We start from the raw sequence: 25996 nt of genomic DNA on the forward strand, positions 1-25996 counted from the left end.
CCACGGCCGTTAATCTCGGTTCTCTAGATCGGAGTCGCTATTTCCTTGAAATAGCTCCTCAATTATCCTCACGAGGCTGAGTGGACCCCGTTCCAGACTTCTCAGAAAATCTGGTAGCCGGGACCTCTGGATCTGTGGCCAGGAACTCTGACCACTAGACCACAGAGGCGGTCTGGGATCTACAGCAGGTGCAATATATATATATCACTGAAGTTAACTTCACACTCATTTCCCTCTTCACCTAAACATGACATTAATTGTGAAAGCATATTCATTATTAGCATTTATATCGTGTTGAACTTCAGTACAAATGAATCAGACAACTTGTAAAGTTCTGTCATCTTTAAACTATCCAGAACTGTTGCTATAAAAAGTTTATATTATTCACCTTTTAGGAAGATTATGGAGCAATCTTCACTAAGCGGCAGCTGGCGGGGAAAAGGTCTCCCATAGTCTACATCTGTAGCCATATGAACCCATGCTACAAGTTTTATTGTTGCTGCTAAGTGTCTGCTCCCCAAATGAACACTGTCCCTCTGCTAATGCCTGCAAAGATGCTGACGTATTTCGAAAAAAAACTGGTTCTTTCTGCTTATTAAAATATCAATTACACTCAGGATAAAAGTATGTGGGGGCACGCGGTAGCGTAGTTGGTTGAGGCACTACGCTACAAGCCGGAAGGTTTACAGACGTCAATGATGACGTAAATAACAATATATTTTCCTCTCGAATGCATAACATGCAATATTCTGCCACCTGTTAATTATTCAATTCTTTGAAGATGGACACTGTACGCGCATGTTTGGAGAAATTTCCTTCCTACACACCTGAAACTTGGAAGGTGTGCCTGTGCTTAACTAATTAAGCACTACGCCTTGAAGGTGTACTCGTATGAGTGAGTGGAGTATAGATCCACATTTTCTTGACCTCAGCACTAGTTGGAGGTAAGTCGTCAACTTCACGGCCCGGTCACTTTACTCCCGGGGAAAGAGCCCCCGTACTCATTTGATAGTAGGTTGCATTGACCCCAAAGCCGGTCTGAACGACGTGGAGAAGAGAAAAATTCTTGAAATTACCGGGACTCGAAATCTGACCCCTCGGTCGTCCAGCCCGTAGATCAGGCATGTCAAACTCAACTTGTACAGAGGGCCACCTCAGCCCTATAAATAATAGTCCAGGGCCGCACTTCAAATTAGAAATATACATTAGATTTTGATACAAGGAAATTTAATTCTATTTATTATTTAGGAATAATACTTAAAGTCACATATCTTACAGTTTTAAAAAGCAAGAGAATGCCAGTTTTGACAAGTATCAAACAGCTTTTCAATATGTAAAAAGAGAGATTACACAAGAAATTATGTTAGAAATAGCAAAACATTGAATTTCCTGCAGCCTGCTAATTTATGTCTGCGTGAGACTTCTTGTCTTCTGGTCTGTTGGAAAATTGTCTTTACAAAAAATATTTCTACTAAAATTTTAATATTGATTTTGATATCAATTAACTCTAAAAGTTGAGGGGCCGCACTCTGTGTCTATGGGGGCCGCATGTTTGACACGACTGCCGTAGACAGTCGCTATACCAACTACGCTATCCCGGATCTTAGAAGGAGCAGACAATTTGTTAGCAACATGTGGCTGGGGCTTCTACCATAACTCCCAATGTAGACGTTCATGATTCTTTCACCTTAAACGACGAAGAAGGTAAGGGTTAGCAGACACGACCACGCATGTTTACAGTAACCGACGCTACTGAGAATTTATGGATGGTATTATCTTCCGGGCATTTTAAGTGGCATAGGCATACAGAAGAGTCAGATAACCGGAAAGCAAAGTTCGAGTGTTATCTCTATTTCCCTCATAGGCGTTTAAAATGAACAACAGCTATTTATTATCTTTTCAGAGAGAATGTAATATTTATAATAAGGGGCATTTATTCCTTCATTATGTCAGTTATTTATCTACCTTCTGCTGATACAATATTCGCTGTTTTTCTTCTTTATTTGTTTCCACTTCCGTCACGAAATATTCATTCCACAATTTAAACCTCCTTACATCTCTGGGCATATTCTTCATATTACGCCGTGACACGAACCTGAGAACAGTGATCCACCGGAGCCGGCATATAAGTATAAAAAGACTAAGGGGGCGGTTGCAATGTATGGTATATTTCCCAATAGCTGTGGCGAACCTTCTGAAGATTGGGCAGTGCCGGCCCAAACACGCAAAAGTGTGTTCATAAATTTGTATATTAAACTGGTTACACTTGATGTAACTACGTGTTATTTAGGCCGCGCCAGAGCTCAAGCGGTTAGTCGCTGGTTTCCCACCGCGGCGGCCCGGGTTCGATCCCAGGTCTGGTCAAGTGGGATTTGTGGTGGACAAAGTGGCGCTGGGGCAAGTTTCCTCCAAGTACTCCGGTTTCCCCTGCAAATCTTCATTCCACCAATTGCTCTACATTCACCCTCACCTATCATCTGGGGCTGGTACAATAGGCCAGAAGTGGCCGTAGTACAAGGGACTTAGTTTTTTTTATTGTAGTGCGGTGGGACTATTATTTACTTAAACACGAAAAAATCGCATCTTGTATCTCCCTGAAATTTAATGAATTTCACTCGGCACAAGAAATTACCAGTGGGAATAAAACATGCCGCCAAAGAGGAACTCAGCCGATCCCGGTGGTCGCGCAGTCTAAGGCATGAACCGTCTTCGCCCGTTCAAACACTGAGATCCTGAGTTCGAATCCCACTCGAGGCATGGTTGTCTGTGTGCGTTTATTCTGTGTTTGTGTTGTCCTGTGTGCAGATAGCGGCTTTGAGACAGGGCTGATCCCCCGTCCAAGGAGTCCTATTAACTGTGTACACATTAGGAAACTGAAAAAGCAGCCAAGGTCCACAAGGGCTGTTGAGGCATACACAGACACACAGGCGCTCACGAAACATTACCAGATTTAGATACACATGTGACAAATATTTTGGAGACAGAAGGTGACTGTGTTAAAAAAATGAACAAGGTTTTGTAAAGTCGGGTTTGAGTAATAGGTAAAATGCGTTGCAATGATACGAAATTTCCTTCAGTGTGCTGTATGTATAGCTACTGTCTAAATGAACCCAATCTCTTTTTTTCCCCCTTGGCACTACAGCCCCAGTGGGCCTAGGCCTACCTCCATGAACTTATCCGTTCACTTCGGTTTTTCTAGATCTTACACATTCGGTAGGACTCCTTGGACGGGCGATCGGCTCGTCGCAAGGCCTCCACCTGTACACAAACACAGAAAAACGCACACAAACATCCATGCCCTGAGTGGGATTCGAACCCACGATCCCGGCTTCCGAGCGAGCGAAGACAGTACATGCCTTAGACCGCTCGGCTACCGTGACCGGCGAACCCCATTTCTGATCGAATAAAAATTAAATAAATTTTTTCAGTACAGATATGTAAGTAGCTTTGGTTTCCTTTCTTTGAAAATGTCAAGAAGCTTCTCCCATTTTAGACCATTTTAATGGAAAGCAATTAAAATCTGAAACTTCCCCTTCAGCACCTCAGCCTTTGCTTACAGCACCGTTCCTTTCCGCTGTTTAAGTAGAAGCTCCTCGCTATGTCAGAATTTACTTATTGTATTACCGTACAAAGAAAGACTGATAAGAGACTCAAGCTCGACGAACTGCCTCGTTTCAGAATGTAAGTACAGCAGTTTCTCTGACAAAGATATTTTATCGGACTGTGAAGGGGTCTGAGCTGTTGGAAAGTGACGTTGCCCTCCACCTCACCAACCTTCAAGACCTCCAGTGGTCACTGCGCAGCCTTTCGCCGCTAAATTAAGTTTACACATGACGAATTTTTTTCCCCACTGGCTCTACAGCCCCCTTGGGCGAGTGATCAGCTCGTCGCAAGGCAGCTACCTACACACAGAACAACACAAACAACCATGTCTTGAGTGGGATTCGAACCCACGAGCCCAGTGTTTGAGCGGGAGAAGACAGTTCATGCCCTAGAGCGCGCGGCCACCGTGATTGGCACTTCCATTATTAGCATCTGGAATTAATAACAAAATTTGCTAAAAATCTGTCAGACATCAAGAGTCTGTTTCAACGAAAGTTCTCGTAAAGCATATATGAATTTTCAAACAGAAGTCAATACAGTAAACGTTACTGCCTTTCCAAGTGTCGTTTTATACCAATGGAACACAGGCTTTTAACACTATACCTTCCTCTGTACGCTCACTAAGTGTATATTTAAGTAGTGTAGTGGTTAACGTATACGATTATTATGCGGGTTCGATGCCCACCCGTGTTATTAATATAGAAAATGAAAGGATAGGAACATCTGTCAGTATAGCAATAAATAATTAGCATGGCAAAGTCAGGACCACCAGTATCGTTAACTTTGAAATGATTGTATGATTGCCTCAGGCAACGAACATTGTACGAAATGCGTCAGTACAATTAACCAGCCCCAGTGGGCCTAGGCCTACCTCCACGAACTTCTCCGTTCACTTCGGTTTTTCTAGATCTTACACATTCGGTAGTACTCCTTGGGCGGGTGATCAGCTCGTCGCAAGGCCTCTACCTGTGCACAAACACAGAAAAACGCACACACATAAACTAAACATCCATGCCCTGAGTGGGATTCGAACCCACGATCCCGGCTTCCGAGCGAGCGAAGACAGTTCATGCCTTAGACCGCTCGGCTACCGTGACCGGCAGTGTATAAGAATAATATATAAGAATTCAGTTCGTACCTCACAGGAAACAGATTCGAACCCACGATCCCGGCTTCCGAGCGAGCGAAGACAGTTCATGCCTTAGACCGCTCGGCTACCGTGACCGGCAGTTGCTTCGATTACTGAAACAAAAATCTATGGGAAGCATCCAACTATACGTGATTCCAGTATACAGGCCTATAACTACCTTTCATTAGGTGACCACATAAAATACAAATGTCCGACGGACACGGAAACATACTTTTTTCTTTTGGACGCTACTGTTTCTCTGTTACTGAGGCTGGTCTCCTTGGACCATCGTATCACCTCAAGGTCTCAGCCCACGCAAGAGAACACACAAAAACAACACACGAACAAACATGTATTCAATCGTGTTCTAGAGGCCCATATCATACGGTCACTGGTGTCGGTGGAAGTAGTATACGGCCTACGCTTTTCTTCAGCTGTTCACAGTGGTCACGTGGTCCATCCATGAACACACGGTTTTGGATCATCAGATATGGCGAGTTCAAATCTCACGCTGAGCGAGATGTTCGGCGTTGTTCCGTGTAGGTAAAAAGAGAGAATTTTCAGTGAACAAATCCCCCATTCGAGTCCTACCAAATATCAAAAATATTGAAAAAGACACGTAGTTAACTAAAACAGTAGAAAGGAGCCGTGCTACAACGTCAATAGTTTTTTTTTTCGCTTAGTGGGGGGTGGGGTCCAACTGGGTCCACTTGGCACTACGGCCACTGATTGGCTTATTGTAGCCTGCCCCGGGTGATTATGATGATGGAAAATTTGGTGGAATGAAGATTGGGAGGGGAAACCGAAGTACTCTGAGAAAACCCGTCCCAACGCCACTTTGTCCACCACAAATCCCACTTGACCAGACCGCGGGATCGAACCCGGGCCGCCGCTGTGGGAAGCTAGCGACTAACCGCTTGAGTTATGACGCGGCCAACGTCAGTAGTTACTGTTCTCGGTTTGGCTACACCACCAAATCAGTGCGGTTTGTAGAGATGAATGCTTTCAAATGATAGAGGCACAACAGGCTGTGAGACTTTTAGGCGAAACAACTTTCGTCGGAAAACTTAGACATTAAGTTGCCAGGAAGTTGAGTGAATAGATCATGTGTGTGTGTGTAAGGGGTGGGTCATAAAATCCGGCCCTCGCACTGCGACCTTCATGATCTATTGTGCTTCCCCTTTTGGATTAACCCTTTATTAATCCTACACTTCGAATGAAATGCAGGATTTTATTTATGGGGGCGTCATAAAGTCACTTGGTTCCATGAAGAACTGACCCAGGTGACGAAATCTTATGTAAGCTATGGCCTCACAATCACACAGGATGTGTGTGGCTGATTCATCTTCTTGTGGGCACCTTTCACAAGTTGGGTCCTCTGTCAGTCCCAGTTTGAAAAGGTGTCCTTTTAGGTGGCAGTGTCCAGTAAGTAATCCTACCACCCATCTGAGTTGATCTCTGTTTAATCTCAACAGGTCCTTCGTTCTTCTAGCAGAGGGTCCTGATATAAACCCTTTTGCCTGTTTGAGTCCAACTGTGGATTCCCATTGTTTTTAAGTGAAACCCCCATACTTCAATTTCAATTTAAAATAAGAAAAATATTAACAAAGAGTAAAAATACGCTATACGAGTATAGCCCCTTTTACATTTTTGCACTTAACAACAAGTTTTTCACCTTCCAAAAGAATCTGACGTCCTTTAAGCTGTCTACAAGTAATGTAATTGCAAGAGGCTTAACTGTTCGTTGAAAATATTTAGAAAGAAACTAAATTACTCCACTGTCATCTAAGAGCCTGATGAAACATGACGAAACAGTTTAGAAAAAGCCACGTATCAGACTGTTTTATTAGAAAGATGTTTACCAAAACACATGCATAAATACACCGTCGAATACTAGCTCAGACACTGAATTCAAAGAAAATGTACTTAGAAATAACTTCAAAGTAATAAAGTGTCATGGCGTGGTGGAATTTTGTTATTGTTTCTTAGAAAGCTTAGCTATAAGTAGCATAACCCTCGACGAAAATAGTTTCGGAATGGAAAAAGAAACACGTATATATCACCTCGCATTATCCTAGTCCAGCCAAGGCAACTTGTCATCCACTAAGAATTTCAGTAGCACTGGGCGTGAGACATGTTGAAGCCTAGGCTAACGAATTCCTTTCATTTTGTCATCAATGTAAAATTTTCTGTGCAGAAAGGCGTTTATGTCACTGAAGCAAGTAAATCAGATTCATACATTATTACTGCAGTCAGGATAGCTCACTTGGTATAGCGTCGGGCTAAGGGCTGGGTGGCCGGAGTTCGATTTCTGGCAGAGGCAAGAGATGATTTTCCACCACTCCACGTCATTCAGATCGGTTCCGGGCACCACCCAGTCTCCTATACAATGGATACCGGCAGCTTTCCCCCTGAGAGTAAAGCGGTAGGGGCGTGAAGCTGACCACTCACCTCCATCGAGTGCCAAGGTCAAGCTATACCTCCGCTCCCCCTTACGTCTTCATGGCATAGTGGTTAATTAATTAAGTACAGGGACAACTTTACTTTCTACATTATAAGTAAGAATGCCTGCAGCTTAGTGATATGCACAAGGCCACGGTGAACTCGTAAGCCAGTGATTGCCGGGGATTTCTGTCTTACTCGTAGATCTCCGAGCGGTCTAAAGTCATGTCTTCTCTCGCTCGGAAGCCGGGATCGTGGGTTCAAATTCCACATAAGGAATTGATGTTTAGTATGTGTATGTGTTTATTCTGTGTTTGTGTTGTCCTGTGTGTAGCGGCCTTGCTACCAGCCGATCACTTGTCCAAGGTGTCCTACGGTCTGTAAAAATGATCATGAAATTTAAAAATCAGAGACCAGGGCCCAAGCGGCTGTAGAGCCAGTGAAAAAAAAAAAAAGTTCGATGTTCCCATGGAATTCAGCTGTCAATGAGTTTACATTGTCGTTACCAAAATTCTTCTCGCGTTCGGGAGGTCTTTGTTTCGATGCTTGGTTATCGTGAATAATGTTTGTCGTAATTTCCTTTCTTCTCTCAAATGAATGCTCATGTAGTAATACAAAACCACGGCTAATTTAACTTTATTTATTCTGGTCCGTCACACTGGTTAAATGTTATAGAATGATTTGACAACACCGTCCAGTGTGACTCAGTATATATTTACTTAATGCCTTTACATGTTTCGGTCAGTTGTGACCATTTTCAGAAGGCAATAAGAGCATGTACTACTATTACATAGATCAGACTACATAAGCTTAAAATTTTATATAAAGATTAGCTTTATCCTTCTCTAGCCTACTCTCCTAAAGTAGACTTATGCGATCTTCATGCTGTCTGCGAATCTCCACTTATCAAATTTTGAACCCCTGAACCAATCTTCACGAAACTTGGTATATGTATCATGGCACCTGAGCCCATCTCAACGGCATACTTCATAAATCCCTCTCGTCAGTCCGTGCGTCTGTATCCCCGCATATTATTCTTAGGTAACTACTCGGTAGACAAGCTGCCGTGGCAACGAATACACCCAACAATAGAAGATGTTGGAGCCGTCGTTTTCTATACGGTCCGTGTCGCATCAAAGGAGAATGTGTGGGTCGATGTATCCTTATGTCGTTGCTAGGCAACAACTCGGTAAAGACGTTCCCTCAGCAAAGAAGAATTTTTAGAGACGTCGTTTTCTATACGGTCCGTGTCGCATCAAAGGAGAGATTGTGGGTCTGTGTATCCTCATGTTAGTTCGCTGTGAGACTCCAGGTAGGAAGCATCAATCATCTTAACGCCTACACTTTCACTTTACTCTTACCAGACGGACGAGCGGGCAAAGCCTGGGAACCTTCTTAAATCGATGCTCTTTCTTTCTTTCTTCTTTCTCTTTCTCTTCAATATCCTCATGTCGTTGCTAGGTAACAACTCGGTAAAGACGTTCCCTCAGCAAAGAAGAATTTTTAGAGACGTCGTTTTCTATACAGTCCGTGTCGTAACAAAGGAGAGATTGTGGGTCTGTGTATCCTCATGTCGTTGCTAGGTAACAACTCGGTAAAGACATTCTCTCAGCAACGAAGAATTTTTAGAGGCGTCGTTTTCTGTACGGTCCGTGTCGTAACAAAGGAAAGTAGGCGATTAGTTCTTCCCAGAACTTCTTGTTATTTAAATATATCTACATTTATTTTTCTTTCTTTTGCTTGTTATAACACATTAGCGAGTCAAAGAGTCACTTCGAAAGATCAATCACCTACGGGGGCAGTGTGTGCCACCAATCAAAACGGCGGGTGCTGATTGAGTCACTACTGCATGAAAGCGAGGCGCCACGCTATCTGCAACTCTTCTCCACTTTGTTTATAGTCCCGCTAGTGCTTAACAGCCACGACTATTGCCAGGACTGCTATTTCCAGCGGACGATGACAGAACATGGATCTCCGTTTCATATGACTCAGTCTATTTCAGGGGTACACAGCGCCACACCCCTGCGCCATATATATCCCTCAAGGGATCGAAACGCTTAGGAGACCTGGGTGTATGTATGAGAAGAATATTATGAGGGGAGGGGTACTACGCTACAAGCCGGAATGTCGCGGGTTCTAGTCCCGATGAGATCATTGGAATTTTTTCAATTGACCTAATTCTTCCAGCCGCATTATGGCCTTGGGGTCGACTCAGGCTCTAATAGAAATGAGTTCCAGGAATATTTTTGGAATATTCTTGGGGGCAAAGGGCGGCCGGCGCGTAGGGCTGACAAGCTTACCTCCATCTTTGAGCCGATTGTCTAGATAATGTGGGAACCTCAACATCTCACAACTCTATGGGCCTCCACGGCCTGTTACAGGGATAAAAGTAAAAAAAAAAAAAAGTAAAGCTATNTCAACCACGCTACCGCGATAACTTTACTTAATTTTTTAATTTATGTTACGAGGGGTCTTTAAAATTTTGATGTGATTATTCCGGGATATAACGCCGTAGTCCGTCGATAGTCAACGGACGTTTCGGAGAGGAACATGTCAGCATGCCTGTTTCATGCTGGTGTCTTTTTTGCACTAATATTCAGCCCTGAATTTTAAGGCAATATGTTGCTCCGAAACGTCGGTCGACTTTCAACGGGCTGCATGGCGTTGTATCTCAGAACTCGTCATAACCACAGCTGTGAGAACCTCAAACCGTACGTAATCTGGCTCAGTATGAGGACATGTCAGCCGGATCTTGCGGACACACTAACGAACCTTCGGATTCCATACAAGGTGAGGAATTTACTGACAAGCTGATCGTTTATTAGCTTCCCAAGGACTCTGCTCTGCTGAGTGATCTATACCGCAGTGTTGCTGCAGTGAGTTCCAGATCAGGGGAAGGAGAATAATACGGCTTATTTTTCCCCCTTGGCACTACAGCCCCAGTGGGCCTAGGCCTACCTCCATGAACTTCTCCGTTCACTTCGGTTTTTCTAGATCTTACACATTCGGTAGGACGCCTTGGGCGGGTGATCAGCTCGTCGCAAGGCCTCTACCTGTACACAAACACAGAAAAACGCACACACACACACACACACACACACACAAACTAAACATCCATGCACTGAGTGGGATTCGAACCCACGATCCCGGTTTCCAAGCGAGCGAAGACAGTACATGCCTTAGACCGCTCGGATACCGTGACCGGCAATACGGCTTATTACGACGGGATTTGTGCCTTGCAGAGGGATGGCAGTGTTCGTAGCCAGTTCCAGGCACTTACCTTGATTAAAAGAGGAAAGATGTGAAAAGCCTTTCTCGAATTAACTGACCTCGAATTTTGTTTCTACGGAAAACTAGGATGTGAGATAGTCACGCTAAGAACTGGCCAACATGCTATAACCCAGAAGAGAGAAATCCTTACAGTCACAGCTGTGAGATCCTCAGCTCCCAGTTGTCGGCATGCGTTACAGTTCTTAAGCCTGCAGAATTCGTAAGAGCAGGCAGTTAAATTCTGCCTCGAACAGAATTTTAATGAAGAGAAAAACCAAAACTTCAGCTTACTGCTACCAGCGTCTCGTTAGGTGTTCCTATAGACCAATATCCTGCGAGTTCTATGAAATCTGTGTGAATCATATTTATTAAATTGTAGTTCACGAGCCCCAGTGGTAGTAATCTACTGTAAGGATATAACCAAGTTCTAAAGAAAAACTATTTAATATACAGCTGCATCCACGCAGAGTTTTGTCGAGTCAGTAAGGCAGTAAGATATTTAATACAAGTGATTTCGAAAAATGTAGCTGTAGCCGCTGAAATATTTCGCGAAATTCTGTGACCCTACAGGAACATTTTATAGCTTAACATGTAGTATCATGTTTCACGAGAATTTTTTTTTTGTAAGGAAGTGAAATAATTATTTTAAATTTGTAGTTTTTGGAGTTACTTAAGTTTTTCGGTGCTGTAAGTCAGTTCGGATTGCTGGGAGTTCGAATTAGTTTGGGTTCGGATTACTGAGGATCCACTTTATACAGGCTATAACCGAAATGTGCGGAAAAATTTTGGGCAAGAACCCCATGTACCAAAACAAGAAAAAAATGTCCATATCGACATATGTAAGATTTGAGGCTTTCACGGCGGTGACTATGAAGAAGGCAGTCTTCTGGGATTTGGCACCGTGTATAAGTGGTGTTAACCGACGTTTCGGAGGAACGTATCGCCNCGACATATGTCCGGAAACATTTAATTCGTGAGTTAAAGCAGTACGTTTATAGTAAGTGTTTAAAATATGCTCCATGAGATTCAGTGCGCACCTCTACACGTCTCACCATGGATATGGCCATGCAGTGTGTCCTCCTCTACTTATCCATCGGTCACGAGATGTGTTACTGTGTTACATCTCGCACAGCACGGCTCAAATGTGCCGGAGCACCATCGCGCATGTGCCACATTCGTGCTCTGACTGCCAGAGGTACATCCTCCGGTAACTTTGACAGATCCTGTAAGAGGAAATCTCGGTAGTGGTTGCCTACAAGCCGATGTGACAATACCTGCGGGCCTACCAAATACAACAAAAACAAAACAAACTCCGTGGCTTTGGCCCGCAAGCGACTACACCGACCGAGCGACCGCCGCTTGTCGGAGAAGTTAGTGCCAAATATAGCGGATAGAGAGTGTTGTATGGTCAGCGCAACAAATCCATACAGACGTTAATTTCGGTTTTCTTGACCGGAGCCGCTATTTCCTTGAAACAGCTTCTCAGTTATCCTCAGGAGGCTGAGTGGACCCCGTTCCAGACCCATTACTTCTAAGAAAATCTGGTAGCGTCGAGAATCGAACCAGGGACCTCTGGATCTGTAGGCAGGAACTCTGACCACTAGACCATAGAGGCATTATCGTCCTTTCTTAACAAATGAATCATTGTGTAGGATACCCGATACAATTAATGGTGTGTCGGTATAATTTCAGCGTAGTGAAATGTTCTATGAATTAATGATGAGCTTAAACATTTCCGATCGCAACTTGGTTTGAGTGAGCACAAGAAGAAGCTGAATTCGGAATCTCCAGTACAGAGTCATGCCCCCTGCGTCCTAAGCCTAAGTATAGCATCCGGGGATGAATGGAAGACGGCGGACGACCCCTAATATCACCTGCTTTAAATTTTTCGCGTCATAACGGACGATGACGTCAGAGTTTGATCTGTAGCTGCACGTGCAGGGTTTCTATTTCAGAGCTGGCCAAGTGCGTTGGGACATCATAACACGTGTGATGATTGTTATATCCTGGCTTTTTCACGGTCAATATCAAATCTAACTGCAGCCGAAGTTTTACGTTTGCTTCGTAGCTTTAATAAAACCGATTAGCAATTAGTATCATATTCCGGAATTTATGCTCCTGCCACTGAGAACTCTCCACTCATAGATGAATTCACACTCTACCTTTTCAGTGTTTATTATGTCTTCAAATGATATTTATTCCTCCAGAAGAGCTGTTTACTCGCCGTTTCTAAGCAATGATACTTGCGTTTCACTGCAACATTTCCTTGAATGTGGGCAGTTCCCACATCCTCTTAGCACAAAATACATTCAATTTAGAATGTGGTCTTGAGGGTCACTGCCCCCTCGCCATGTAGTCTGTAGTTGGTTAGTAATATTTCGTATTAACTTACTGCCTTAATATTTTAACCTGAAGATGTAGGCAGCAGACCGCCTCTGTGGCTTAGTGGTCAGAGTTGCTGTATACAGATCCAGGTGTCCCGGGTTCGATTCCCCGCGCTACAAGATTTTCTGAGAAGTAGTGAGTCTGGAACGGGGTCCACTCAGCCTCGTGAGGATAATGGAGAAGCTACTTCAATGAAAAGTAACGCGAGTTAGATTAACGGCCTTGGGGATTCGATGCGCTGATCATGCGATACCCTCTGTCCACAAAAGTTGGCACTAACTTCGCCTACAAGCGGCGGTCGCTAGGTCGGTATAGTTCGCTTGCGGACTAAAACCATGGAGTTTGTTATTTTGTTTGATGCAGGCAGCAGGGTTATCCGAATTATTGGTAACCACCTATCACATTACAGAGTGGAGGGAACCACAGAAGAAAAAATTATAATTTTAATGCAATTTGTGCTACGAGTGCATGTGAACTGTGAATGAATTTGAAGTCATCAAGAGGAAACACCAAACCCACGAAACTTCTCACTGCTCTCCCATCACGTTTCCAATTGCCTCCCAGTATTTTATGGAACCCGAAGGTTCATTACCATGTTCACAAGAGCTCTCCACTGGTCCCTATCGTAAGCCAGAAAAATCCAATCCATACCATCCCATCCTATCTCTCTAAGATCCATCTTAATATTGTTCACCCACCTACGCCTTTGTCTTCCTATTGGTCTCTTTCCTTCTGGATTTCCCACCAATATCCTATATGCATCCCTCGTCTCCCCATTCGTGCTACATTCCCTGCCCACCTAATCCTCCTTGACGTGATCATTCTAGTTATACTTGGAGAAGAGTACAAGTTATTCTGTTTTAATTCGTGCCTTGTGAATATGTTGAAAAGTAAAGTTGTCCCTGTGCTTAATTAATTAAGCACTAAGCCATGAAGACGTATGGCGAGTGGATGTATAGATCCACGTATTCTTGACATCGGCACTAGTTGGAGGTGCGTGGTCAGCTTCACGCCCGAGCCGCTTTAATCCCCGGCGAAATAGTCACGGTAGCCATGGGATAGGAGGTCGGGTGGACCCCAGAGTCAGTTTAGACGATGCAAAGAGGACTCGACCTCCGACCCCTCGGACGTCCAGCCCGTAGCCAGTCGCTATACCGTCTACGTTATTCTGGATCCCCCTTGTGAGTGTGGTACATAGTTTTAAACAGCCAGAGTTTTCAACCTGGGGCAAAAATAAAAGCACGAAAATAATCGCCCAGACATAAAATGAATTACCCGGAAGATAAATATAACAATATACAAGCATAACGAACTGGTAGTTGATTCCTTCCTTGCTGACTCTGTGTTAGCTCGACTGGTTAGCAGACCATGCGAAAGTTCTTTGTTTCTTTGTCTCTTCTGTTCGTCTTTCTTTCTTTTTCTTTACTTCCTTTTTTTCCTCCTCCCCTGTCTTCTTTTCTCTTCTTACCATTATTCCCCCTTTGCTTTCCCCTTCATTCCCCCTTCTTTCGTCTTGTATTTCTTCCTGTATTTCTTCCCTTTTGCTTTCTTACCATTTCTATCTTCTTCTGTCCTTCTGGTATATGAACAGACACGACAGTGGCATAAGCATTTCTTTCTTTATTAACTTGGGGCCGCGCTATAGCTCAAGCGGTTAGTCGCTGGCTTCCCACCGCGGCGGCCCGGGTTCGATCCCGGGTCTGGTCAAGTGGGATTTGTGGTGGACAAAGTGGCCCTGGGGCAGGTTTTCTCCGAGTACTTCGGTTTCCCCTGCCAATCTTCATTCCACCAATTGCTCCACAATCACCCTCACTTATCATGTGGAGCTGGTACAATCGGCCAGAAGTGGCCGCAGTACAAGGGACTTAGTCCCACCCCACTAGCAATAAAAAAAATCTTTATTAGGTAAAATACGCTAGAACTATTTAAGCAAGTCCAGGGCAGATAAAGGTAAAGTTGTCCCTGTGCGTTTGGGGGAGTGGATATAGAGATCCACATTTTCTTGACCTGGGCACTAGATGGAGGTGAGTGGTCAGCTGCACGCCCCGGAGAAAGAGCCCTCGGTATAGATATGTCACAAACAAGCGTTTGAATAAAGTAGGAGATATAGACAGACAGGGGTAATGTAAGTGTAAGGAAACGCCTGAGTTAACATCGAGTCGTTGCGGTAGACCTCACATGTAATATGTAAGGATGTTGTGTATCAAAGCTGATGTGTTGAGCCCCGTACAAAACTATTTTATTGGCGTCGTCATCCGTCGTCACCTTTGTCAACTCTTCCTGCATATGAACTGTTACAAAACTGTGGACATATCGATGTACATCCAACTCCTTTAAATGTGTAAACATTTGTATAAGGTATGTCACGATTCTGTATTAACATAAGAATTATTACGAAACTGTAACTTATATTATTTAGCCACATAACAGTCTCTACTCTGGTTACTTTTGCAATCATATTAACATAAGCACGCATGGGGAAGATGAGGAATGAATATAGGAAGACCGAGATGTACATGGGAGGATAATATTAAAATGTATCTTACAGAAAATGGGGCCGTGTGGACTGGATTGATCTGGCTCGGGATAGAGACCAATGATGGGCACTTCTGAACAAGGTAATGAACATTTTGGTTCCATAAAATGTTGGAAGATTCTTGAGTATCTGAGCGAATATCGGCTTCTCAAGAAGGGCTCAGCTCCATCGAGTTAGTTAGTTAGATTTAAGTGACATTTGAGATATGGCAGTATCAAAATTACGGTCCTTGATAATGCGTCGCCGTGTGTATTTGGTATATATAATTCGGAGAAACCTGCTGGCACCATCTTCAGGATAACACAAACAACACGCATACAAAGCGAAACTTCATTGAGGGATTCAAATTTACGGAACCCGTATACAAGCGGACCAAGACCGTAAAATCCTTACATGTGACGGCCATTCCCATCAGACTTCAGCTTCTTCCTAAATTGTTATTTTTCAAAGGCACAATCGTTAAGATTCTGGAAACGCTAAACTGAAAAAAAAAAAAATCCTACCAATACCCGAAAATTCTGGAATAGGATCTTAAAATATACTTTGACCTCATTCGCATTCAGCTTTCCCAACTTTCCCTTTATACTCTGCTGTTTCGCATTCCCCTATATTGCAACCAGCATTATTCAGTGTTATAGAATATCGACGGTTCAAGAGAATCCAAAAATAATCACGAACAGAAGTGAAAATAACAGTTTCAGCGCAATCAGACATGACAAATATTATCCGCTTACTACTTCTAACACTTTAAGAGAAATTCACTTTTCTCCTCCTGCTAGAATTGAGATTAGCAATGCTGGATTTATACACCTCAATTGCAGGCATGAAATACAGCAATTCCTGAAGCTTCGTAAAGATCCTTTGTCGCCGTTTTCTAGAATTAATTACAATGTTTAACTTCGGTCTCGTTTACATCAAGAAAACTAACTCTTATTAAAGAAACAACAACAATAATTCATGCAAAAATCTGGTCTATGTGTTCTGCTGTAAACTAACCTGAACAGTGGCGCTCCTTGGTCGCCTTTTGTCTTCGCTGCTGCTGCCGCTGCTCCCAGTGAAAGCCTTGAGAGTGCCGGTAGGTGTCTATGGATGGTGCCTAGCAGACCCCCGTTCTCGGTAGCGGAACCAACTCTTCTCCTGGAAGAGGATGAAGGCTGCTGTTGGTCCTCCGGTTCATCTTCGCTGATGGCCATCTTAACTGCCACAGCAGCTGCCGGTGATATGGTGCTACTCAATAAGTGTTCCCAGGGCGCCGATAAGGCACTGGTCGCGTCTCCAGGCATCACTGCCTTTGTATCTTCGTCTTCCTCGATCTGATGGATGTTATGATGGGAAAGACTGTGTCTAGGGGAGGATGATGCTGCAGTATTCTGTACAGTTCCTCCGCCTAGGCGCATGTTGGTGAAACCCCGCACTTCTTTACTGCTGCCGTCTAGCTTTTGATGATCAACTTTGCAGGCGGCCAGCGGGCTGTGTTGATCCAAATGCGACGGTGGCTGTGACAGATTTGTGGCGCCCGTTGTGAGGCTCGTTACGACACCTTTTATACTATCTATTCTAACACTCTTGACTCGTGGCTCTGAACAGTAATGTAGTTATGATTACACCACTAAATCGGTTTTAATTACTTACAGAGTCACGTTGTTAGACTGGTCACGTGATGCGGATATTACATTTAAGAAACATGAAAAATAAATCATTCTTTGTCTTTCTTTCCCGTTAGACACACACATAATCACAAAATTAGATGAAACGGTTTTTTAATTTCATTACTAAACATATGTTGATCAGTTGAAGGTGGTTTAGAATAAAAGATTCAAATTTAAATAAATTTTAATACAAATTACAAAATATGCTATCTGTGGCCCCATTCCCTCCGGTTTTCAATCTTACACAATTTTAATTATTTTAGTCCCAATGAAAATCTGATTTCGAAGGAACCTCCCTTCTGCATTTATCTCTCGCTTCTGACATTTCACCTGAATTATAAATACCACAGGAAGAAAATATTTTGATGTCTGTAGAGTATCAACCTGTCAAAACAAGCAGGTTCCTTTCTAGTGTTAAAATTGTTATTTTTTTTAAGAAACGATGCGTCTGTATGACATGCGAGACACAGTACAGAGCACAATTTAACTGTAATGTTACACTCTTAATATGCAGGTGGTTAACAGACGTTAAAATCTCGCTGTATGTATTACTGCCCACACTTGGCAATTATTTGAACATAATGGAGAACGATAGTATGAACAAGAACCATTTGAGAAGTCTTCTAAATTCGCTGTCATAAAAGCATATGCACTTAATTCAATATCCAAGTCCAGCTTCTCACGGTTGAAAGATAGATGTTTATAGAGTAATTAAAGCATTACATACATTCCATCCTACCGATGTAGATAACAAGTTGCTGTCAGGGTTGCCGATGTGTCAACGTGGGAGGCCTTCCCCCAAGTCTGCATAGCAGAGGACCTGGATTAATTAACATCGTCTCACGCACAAAATCTCAAAAGCCACTCAACTGCCTGTTGAAAATTGCAGACACTCATGTTGTACAATGACAAATCACTTTAAATTGCTTGCAGTGTTTCACTAAGTTTCCTTCAAGGTACTGTTACCTAGTGGATCCGGCTTATATAATTCCAATACACAAGAGAAACAAATGCAGCTGTCAATTTAGCACTGGAATATTTCCTTTCCTCACAATTTTATAGGTGTAAACTTGAAAGAATATATGCTACTGGCTGCTGTTCGAATGCCAACTCATCATTTGATATACACACGAATGTTAGTGGCTAACGAACAATTTATTGCCGTCTTGTCATCTTCAGGTTTCACATGCATCTCTACAGCACTTGTACGGCTGCTGGTCGAGCCGATACTGCGAACTAGAATGAGAGGGAACGATAGACTCCTGCTCATGCGACGAACTGGCTACTCGAAATACCCGCCGCGGGTCACTTTTCATTGAAACCTTTAGCGTGACAATGCGGTTACAGTTTCCCACCGCAACTTTCCCCACCGCCAAGAACATAGGCGCCATGCAATATGTTCCTTGCTTATCGTGTCAACTTTGTTTCAACCTATTTGAAACCCGTTAAATGTTTCTCCTCGATTACTTATCCATCTTATCTTGAAACAAGCATAAAGTAATACCGAAACTATTAATACACATTGTTTTCCTTTCGTTCTGTAAACTTGCTGAAATCAAAAGTATTGAAAACTTCCTTCCTAAAATACACGTAATAAATTCGATAACAACTACTTTCGTTAGTCTTTAAGCAATAATCACTTCGTTTTATGACAGTTGTACAGAAAATTCCGAAAGCTCTACGGATGCTGGTTTGATGGCCTGAAACTGATGGTCGCGAAAATACAGTGTAGCCAATGAGAAGAACTTCCCCACAGGAATGAGTAGTGGTTCACAAATAAATAAGTGCATTAAATATACCCTTCTTTTCTAATGTTATATTAATAGTTACTGCCTGAAATGTTTACTATATTTGAAACAGAAGCAACATTTCAAAATAAATTAAAATGAAAATTTCTAGAAGGAACACAGATGTTCCTAGGTTGCGCTACCTGTACAGTACAGCTGGAAAAATTTACCACTGGTGCATGACGTATGTCCATGTAACATATGATCTCTTATTAGTCGTTGTCAGGAGCGTCAGGAGTTTGTTAATTGTGAGTTGTATAAAACGCAGAAGATACCGACATTGTGTAAGAATGTTTCGGTCTACAACGTCTAATTTTGATAAACTTTTGGGTAAGTCGTTTTCTGCGTCTGTCGTCTTAACTGGTAATATTTAATGACTGTATTGATACCTGATACGTGGTGGAATTTGGGAATAAAGTAATTATGATAAATCATTTGGATTGCATAGAGTGTTTGTCAGTAGTGATTTCTCACAAATATGTAATAAGAACCATCGTATCGTAATTCGTAATGTGATTGGAAAGTTAAAAGTAATGATTTCAGTATTGCAGCATCAGTGTTTAGTGTACCATTATAATTCATGCTTTTACATTTCTACGTACATTTGTAAAATTAAGCAGGTGTGTTATTGGTTTACAGATAAAGCAACAAGTAACCTACGTTTGGAACCTGACTGGCCTGCAATCCTGCAAATTTGTGATCTTATACGACAGGGTGACGTTCAGTAAGTGTATCTTTGGTCACTGGACAACCAGTACAGCTGGTCAGTACCGCTAAGAAGGTAGTTAAGAAAGTGTGTAATATGTCTTTATTACTTAATTTTCAGACCTAAATATGCTCTGGCTGCAATCAAGAAAAAGCTATACAATGCAAATCCACACATTGCCATGTTTGGATTGCAGGTAAGATGAAGACTTTTCTTTAAATAGGAATATTCTACACTATACTGTTTTATGATGAAACATGAATGGATTATGGAGACATTCTGTACAACTGATATACCTATCTTTGAGTGTGGCTTTCATTTATAACTGTTAGGGGATTATTTTAATGCTTAAAGTAGTGATAAAATTTTGTGTCTGTATTTTATTTCAGCATTGCTCTTATAATTTATTATAGCTATTATTTGACTTTAAATTCATGTGGTAAGAATTAATTATATATGCACATGATACATGTCTTATAACAAGTAGAGAGATTCATGTTGTGGTCTTTTATTTTATAACATCATGTAGTTAATAGGTGAATATCAGTGCTTTGGAGGAACATTGTGTCATAACCCAGAAGAAAGTACAGAAATGTTTTAATTTGAAGAATGCAATAAAAGTGATACTGGTCATGTGCTTTTTCTGAACATGATTTGTTGCAGAAAGTTTCAAATTAAAATTAATTGCCTCACTGTTGCTGCAGTTACATCAGCTGTAGCACAGGCAGTCACATCCAAAGTAAATATACTGTACTGTAGGTATTGAATGATTGTCAGTTCACTACTGGAAAATATGTTCATTGTACTTTCTGTAGTTTTATGACAGCTTTGAAAGCATTTAAGTGCATCACACAGTAACGCATTTTGTGACACATGTTGTTTTGCTTAATGACATTCCCAGCCACAGTGATTTCTTAGTTGTTTCCCTCAAATGAGAAGCTAAACACAGACTTGAAAGAGTCATTATTGTATTAAGCTGTATTCTGCACTGGTCATAATGAATGTTGCATATTATTTTAAGATGAAGTCTAGAAAACCGAGATTAATGACCATGGGGATTCATTGCGCTGATCACGCGACATCCTCTATCCGCAAAAGTTGGCACTAAACTTCGCCGACAAGTGGCGGTCACTTGGTTCGTATCGTTCGCTTGTGGACTAAAATCACGGAGTTTTTCTTTGTTTTGTTTTGCTTCCTAAAATTTCGGACACTACGCTGAATAATGCTAGTCATTCTCCCATGTCTGAAGCTTGGTTGGCCGCCATACTTGTATTGTCAGTGGCAGGGAACTAAAAATATGATCAAGGAGTAGCCTTTGTTAGTGTGACATCCGTACAAAGTTTCATAAAGTCTATCAGTTCATCATCATCTTTATGGGGGTCATACATGGTCTGTTCCATCCTCTTGAAGCATATGCTGGTGCCTTTATCTTAACTATGGGCTTCTTATGTTTCATTTTCTTTTTGGGTCATATGCTAGAATTTTCATTGGAATCCATTTTCCATTCGTAGCATGTGATATTTCTATTGTGATCACTGCAGCTTCTCTTCTTTAAAAAATCTGTGTATGTCCGTTTTCTAAGGCTCGGCTACCATCCAAGTGTTCAACCCCGATCCCCGATCATGGAGAACCTGATTTTTTTTGTCAGATTTGTCCTCTCCTAGATGAGCTCTGTTTCAGGACTTACAAGACTCTTCTTCTTGTTGTGGGTTATTCTTCACTTCCCCTCTTCTCTGACCATTAAGCAGCTAGCACAGCATTCGCTGTCATATCTGTCTGAGTCGCTGGGTACTGGACCTCACAGCCATGACAAGGTGATAACCCCTGGGGGGTGGGTTTTGATGTAGAAGTTTTTTAAGGGGGACAGAGCACTCACTTTTACAAATGATATCATAAGCCTCTCTGCTTCTATAGAAAGATAAGGAAGGTTCAAACAATATAAACAAGTTTTCATCAGTTATATATTGTGATACAGTTTCCTATACCAGTTGCTGATAATTCTTACAGGTGCTGGAATCGTGTGTCAAGCACTGTGGGAATCCGATACATGATGAAATTGGGACAAAACAGTATATGGAGCAGTTGCGTGACCTTGTTAAATCAACCTCCCATGATGATGTCAAAAACAAGGTGCTCGAGCTGATTCAGGCATGGGCTTATGCTTTCCGCAACAGTCCCAAATACAGAGCGGTCCAGGTAGGATAGCATGTTGTTACATCTGTGTGTACACCCCCCTATTGTTGCTAGACAGTGGCTTGGTGCACATGTTCCTGTGGCAACAAAGTATTGGTGGGAGTGACGTTTTCTGCGTAGTCCATGTCATTTCAAATGAAATCAGGTGATTAGTTCTTACCAAAACTTCTTGTTTGTCCTTAACTTAACCACTACCATTTTCATGTTTCAAGTTGATTATTCAGTCTTAAAATCACCTCTAATAATTTTTCATTGAAATATTTTTGTAGGATTTTCTCTTACTGTTTTTCATCTCAAAAATATCTCTGTTTGGGCTAAATTTACAGAGCATGTATTATTTGGAATTGTCTTCCTTTATTCTTTGTTGCTTACTCATATAATCTATACAAATGGGGAAAAATCAACTGAGCTTAAATGAATGTCTCATGGATGGAAAGTAGAAATTGATTGCGCTATCAAATAGTTTTCAATTCATAATAATAAATCATCATAATGTCATAGTATAGTGACTACCTCTATGGTGTAGTGGTCAGAGTTCTTTGCTACAGATCCAGAGGTCTGGGTTTGATTCCCAGTGCTACCAGCTTTTCTGAGAAGTAGTGGGTCTGGAATAGCTTCCACTCAGCCTCGTTATGATAATTGAGTGACTATTTCAAGGATTTAGTGGCTCCAGTCTAGAAAACCAAAATTAACAGCTGTGGGGACTCGTTGCACCCTCTATCCACTAAAGTTGGCACTAACTTTGCTGACAAGTGGTGGTCTATCAGTCAGTATAGTTCATTTCCATACTCAAGCCACAGAGTTGAGTTCATTATTCAGTCTTAAAATCATCTGTAACAATTTTTCATCGTAATCTTTTTTTCAGGATTTTCTCTTACTGTTTTTCATCCCAAAAGTATCTCTGTTTTGAATAAATTTACAGTGCATATATTAGTTGAAATTGTCTTCCTTTGTTGTTTACTCTGATAATCTGTGCAAATGGGAAAAATCGACTGAGCTTAAGTGAATGTCTCCTGGATGGAAAGTAGAAATTGATTGCACTATCAAATAGTTTTCAATTCATAATAATAAATCAGCATAATGTCATAATATAGTTGTTAGCACTCCTGTTGGCCAGCTTTAATGTTGCACAGATCTTGGCCTAGAGATCAGGGCTCATGATTGAGGTGTTTGTGGTGTTCCTCAGTGTCTTCTGTAAAGTACTGAGATGGAATTTTAAAATATAAATTAGATTTAGCGGGAGTACAGGAGGTCAGATGGGATGGAAGTGGCACTGCACCAGCAGGAGACTATACATTTTCTGTGGAAAGCGGAATGAAAATCATGAATTAGGTACAGGCTTTTTCATACATAAGAGAGTCGTATCAGCAGTTAAGAGGGTAGAGTTCATTAGTGATAGGATATCATATATAATACTGAACGGTTGCTGTTGTGATATCATTGTTAAGAATGTTCACGCCCCAACAGAAGAAACTAAACTTGATGACATAAAGGACAGATTCTATGAAGAACTATAACATGTATTTGATAAATTCCCGAAGTACCCTATGAAAATTTTGTTTGGAAATTTCAATGCCAAAGTAGGGAGGGAAGACATTTTCAAACCAACGATTGGGAATGAGAGTTTGCATGAAATTAGTAATGATAATGGAGTTAGAGTAGAAAACTTTGCCATATCAAAAAAATCTTACTGTCATAAGTACAATGTTCCCTCATCATAACATCCATAAATTTACTTGGACATCTCCTGATGGGAAGATACACAATCAAATAGACCATATTTTGATAGATTGGAGACGGCACTCAAGTATTCTTGATGTCCGATTATTCAGGGCAGCAGATTGTGATACTGACCACTACCTGGTGGTGGCAAAGGTTAGGGAAAGACTGGCAGTGAGCAAACAAACAACACACAGAGTTCATATGGAGAGGTTCAATCTCAAGAAATTAAATGAGGTAGAGGGTAAAGAGCAGTATCGTGTTGAAATCTCAAATAGGTTTGCGGCTTTGGAAAACTTGGACACTGAGGTGGATGTTAATAAAGCTTGGGAAACTATTAGAGAGAATATAAAAATGTCTGCCAAAGAGAGTCTAGGTTATTATGAACCGAAGAAGCATAAGCCATGGCTCGATGAAGGATGCTCATAATTATTAGATCAAAGAAAGCAGGCCAAATTGCAATGGTTACAGGATCCAAGCGAGTTAAATGGGGATAATCTGAACAATATAAGACGTGAAACCAGCAGGCATTTCAGGAACAAAAAGAGGGAATATCTGAAAGACAAAATTGATGAGCTTGCAATGAACAGTAAGAACAAGAACATTAGAGACCTGTATAGAGGAATAAATGACTTTAAGAGGGGTTACCAGCCTAGCAGTAACTTAGTGAAGGATGAGAATGGTGATCTGCTTGCAGATTCCCACAACATTTTGAATAGGTGGAGGAACTACTTCTCTCAGTTATTGAATGTACATAGGGTCAGTGCTGTTAGGCAGACAGAAATCCATACAGCTGAGCCGTTAATACCTGATCCTAGCCCTTTTGAGGTTGAAAGTGCTATTGCAAAATTGAAACGGTATAAATCGCCAGGTAGTGATCAAATTCCGGCAGAACTTATTCAAGCAGGAGGCGAAATATTACGTTCTAAGATCCACAATCTAATTACTTCTATTTGGCATAAGGAAAAATTGCCTGATCAGTGGAAGGAGTCTATTATTGTACCAGTTCACAAGAAGGGTGATAAAACTGACTGTAGTAATTATCGGGGGATATCACTGCTATCAACTTCATATAAAATTTTGTCCAATATTCTTCTTTCAAGGTTAAGTCCATATATAGATGAAATTATTGGGGATCATCAGTGTGGGTTTCGACGTAACAGATCAACTACAGATCAGATCTTTTGCATTCGTCAGATATTGGAGAAAAAATTGGAGTACGATGAGACAGTACATCAGCTATTCATAGACTTCAAGAAAGCCTATGATTCAGTTAGGAGGGAAGTATTGTACAATATTCTGATAGAATTTGGGATACCCATGAAACTAGTTAGGTTGATTAAAATGTGTTTAAACGAAACGTATAGTAAAGACCGTGTAGGTAAACATTTGTCTGATAAATTTCCTATCCAGAATGGTCTAAAACAAGGAGATGCTTTATCGCCACTCCTTTTCAACTTTGCCTTAGAATATGCAATTAGGAAGGTCCAGGGAAACCAGGTGGGACTGAAATTAAACGGGACACATCAGCTGTTGGTCTACGCCGATGATGTGAATCTACTGGGTGATAATGTAGATACCATAAAGAAAAACACACAAACTTTAATTGATGCAAGTAAAGAGGTTGGTCTAGAAGTAAACACAGAGAAAACTAAGTATATGTTACTGTCTCGTCACCAAAATGCAGGGCAAAATCATGACATAAAGATAGGAAACAGATGTTTTGAAAATCTGGCGCAGTTCAGATATTTGGGAACAGTGATAACAGATCGAAACCTGATTCAGGAGGAAATTAAGAGGAGATTGAACTCGGGTAATGCTTGCTACCATTCAGTCCAGAACTTTTTGTCCTCTCGTCTACTGTCCAAAAACATAAAAATTAGGATATGCAAAACTATAATTTTGCCTGTGGTTCTGTATGGGTGTGAAACGTGGTCTCTGACATGAAGGGAGGAACATAGACTGAGGGTGTTTGAGAACAGGGTGTTGAGGAGAATATTTGGACCAAAGAGAGATGAAGTGACAGGAGGTTGGAGAAAACTGCATAATGAGGAGCTTCATAACTTGTACTCTTCTCAAAGTGCAATTAGAATGATGAAGTCAAGGAGGATGAGGTGGGCAGGGCACATAGCACGAATGGGGGAAACGAGGAATGCTTATAGGATATTGGTGATAAAGCCAGAAGGAAAGAGACGCCTGGGAAGACCAAGGCGTAGGTGGGTGGACAATATTAAAATGTATCTTAGATATTTAGGATGGGATGGTATTGATTGGATTGATCTGGCTCATGATAAGGACCAGTGGAGGGCTTTTTTGAACACGGTAATGAACCTTCGGGTTCCATAAAATGCTGGGATTTTTTTGAGTAGCTGCAGAATTTGTGGCTCCTCCAGAAGAGCTCAGCTCAATGAGTAAGTAAGTAATCATTTCCATATCTTTTTCCATTTAAGATTATAATCATTCTGTCATTTAATACTACATCATGTGTGCAGCTGATAAATCATCATTAAATGAACCATCAGTTACTGAAGTATTTTCAGTGAGTTCACAAATGTGCACATGGGCTCTGCAGCAATG

The 25996-nt window shown here is 41.6% G+C and overlaps 2 protein-coding genes across 4 annotated transcripts in view; one reads left to right on the forward strand and one right to left on the reverse strand.

Moving 5' to 3' along the window:
- Nucleotides 1-18777, reverse strand: part of LOC111870019 (G protein-activated inward rectifier potassium channel 3) — a 132576-nt gene extending 113799 nt beyond the window's left edge. For 2 of the 3 annotated variants that reach the window (XM_033753651.1, XM_033753650.1), the window contains exon 1: nucleotides 16362-18777. In XM_033753651.1, coding sequence (XP_033609542.1) covers nucleotides 16362-16762 — 401 coding nt within the window. In that variant the 5' untranslated portion in view covers nucleotides 16763-18777. The remainder of the gene's footprint in view (nucleotides 1-16361) is intronic. The other variant, XM_023861948.2, reaches the window with a different exon arrangement.
- A 199-nt stretch (nucleotides 18778-18976) lies between these two features.
- LOC111870038 (hepatocyte growth factor-regulated tyrosine kinase substrate) overlaps nucleotides 18977-25996 on the forward strand; it is a 29288-nt gene continuing 22268 nt past the window's right edge. Inside the window, exons 1-4 of the mRNA XM_023861988.2 lie at nucleotides 18977-19131; nucleotides 19441-19525; nucleotides 19628-19703; nucleotides 21515-21703. Of these exons, the coding sequence (XP_023717756.1) occupies nucleotides 18981-19131; nucleotides 19441-19525; nucleotides 19628-19703; nucleotides 21515-21703 (501 nt within the window). The 5' untranslated portion in view covers nucleotides 18977-18980. The remainder of the gene's footprint in view (nucleotides 19132-19440; nucleotides 19526-19627; nucleotides 19704-21514; nucleotides 21704-25996) is intronic.

Source organism: Cryptotermes secundus, unplaced genomic scaffold (genome assembly GCF_002891405.2).
Source record: "Cryptotermes secundus unplaced genomic scaffold, Csec_1.0 scaffold109, whole genome shotgun sequence".
NCBI classification, from domain to species: domain Eukaryota; kingdom Metazoa; phylum Arthropoda; class Insecta; order Blattodea; family Kalotermitidae; genus Cryptotermes; species Cryptotermes secundus.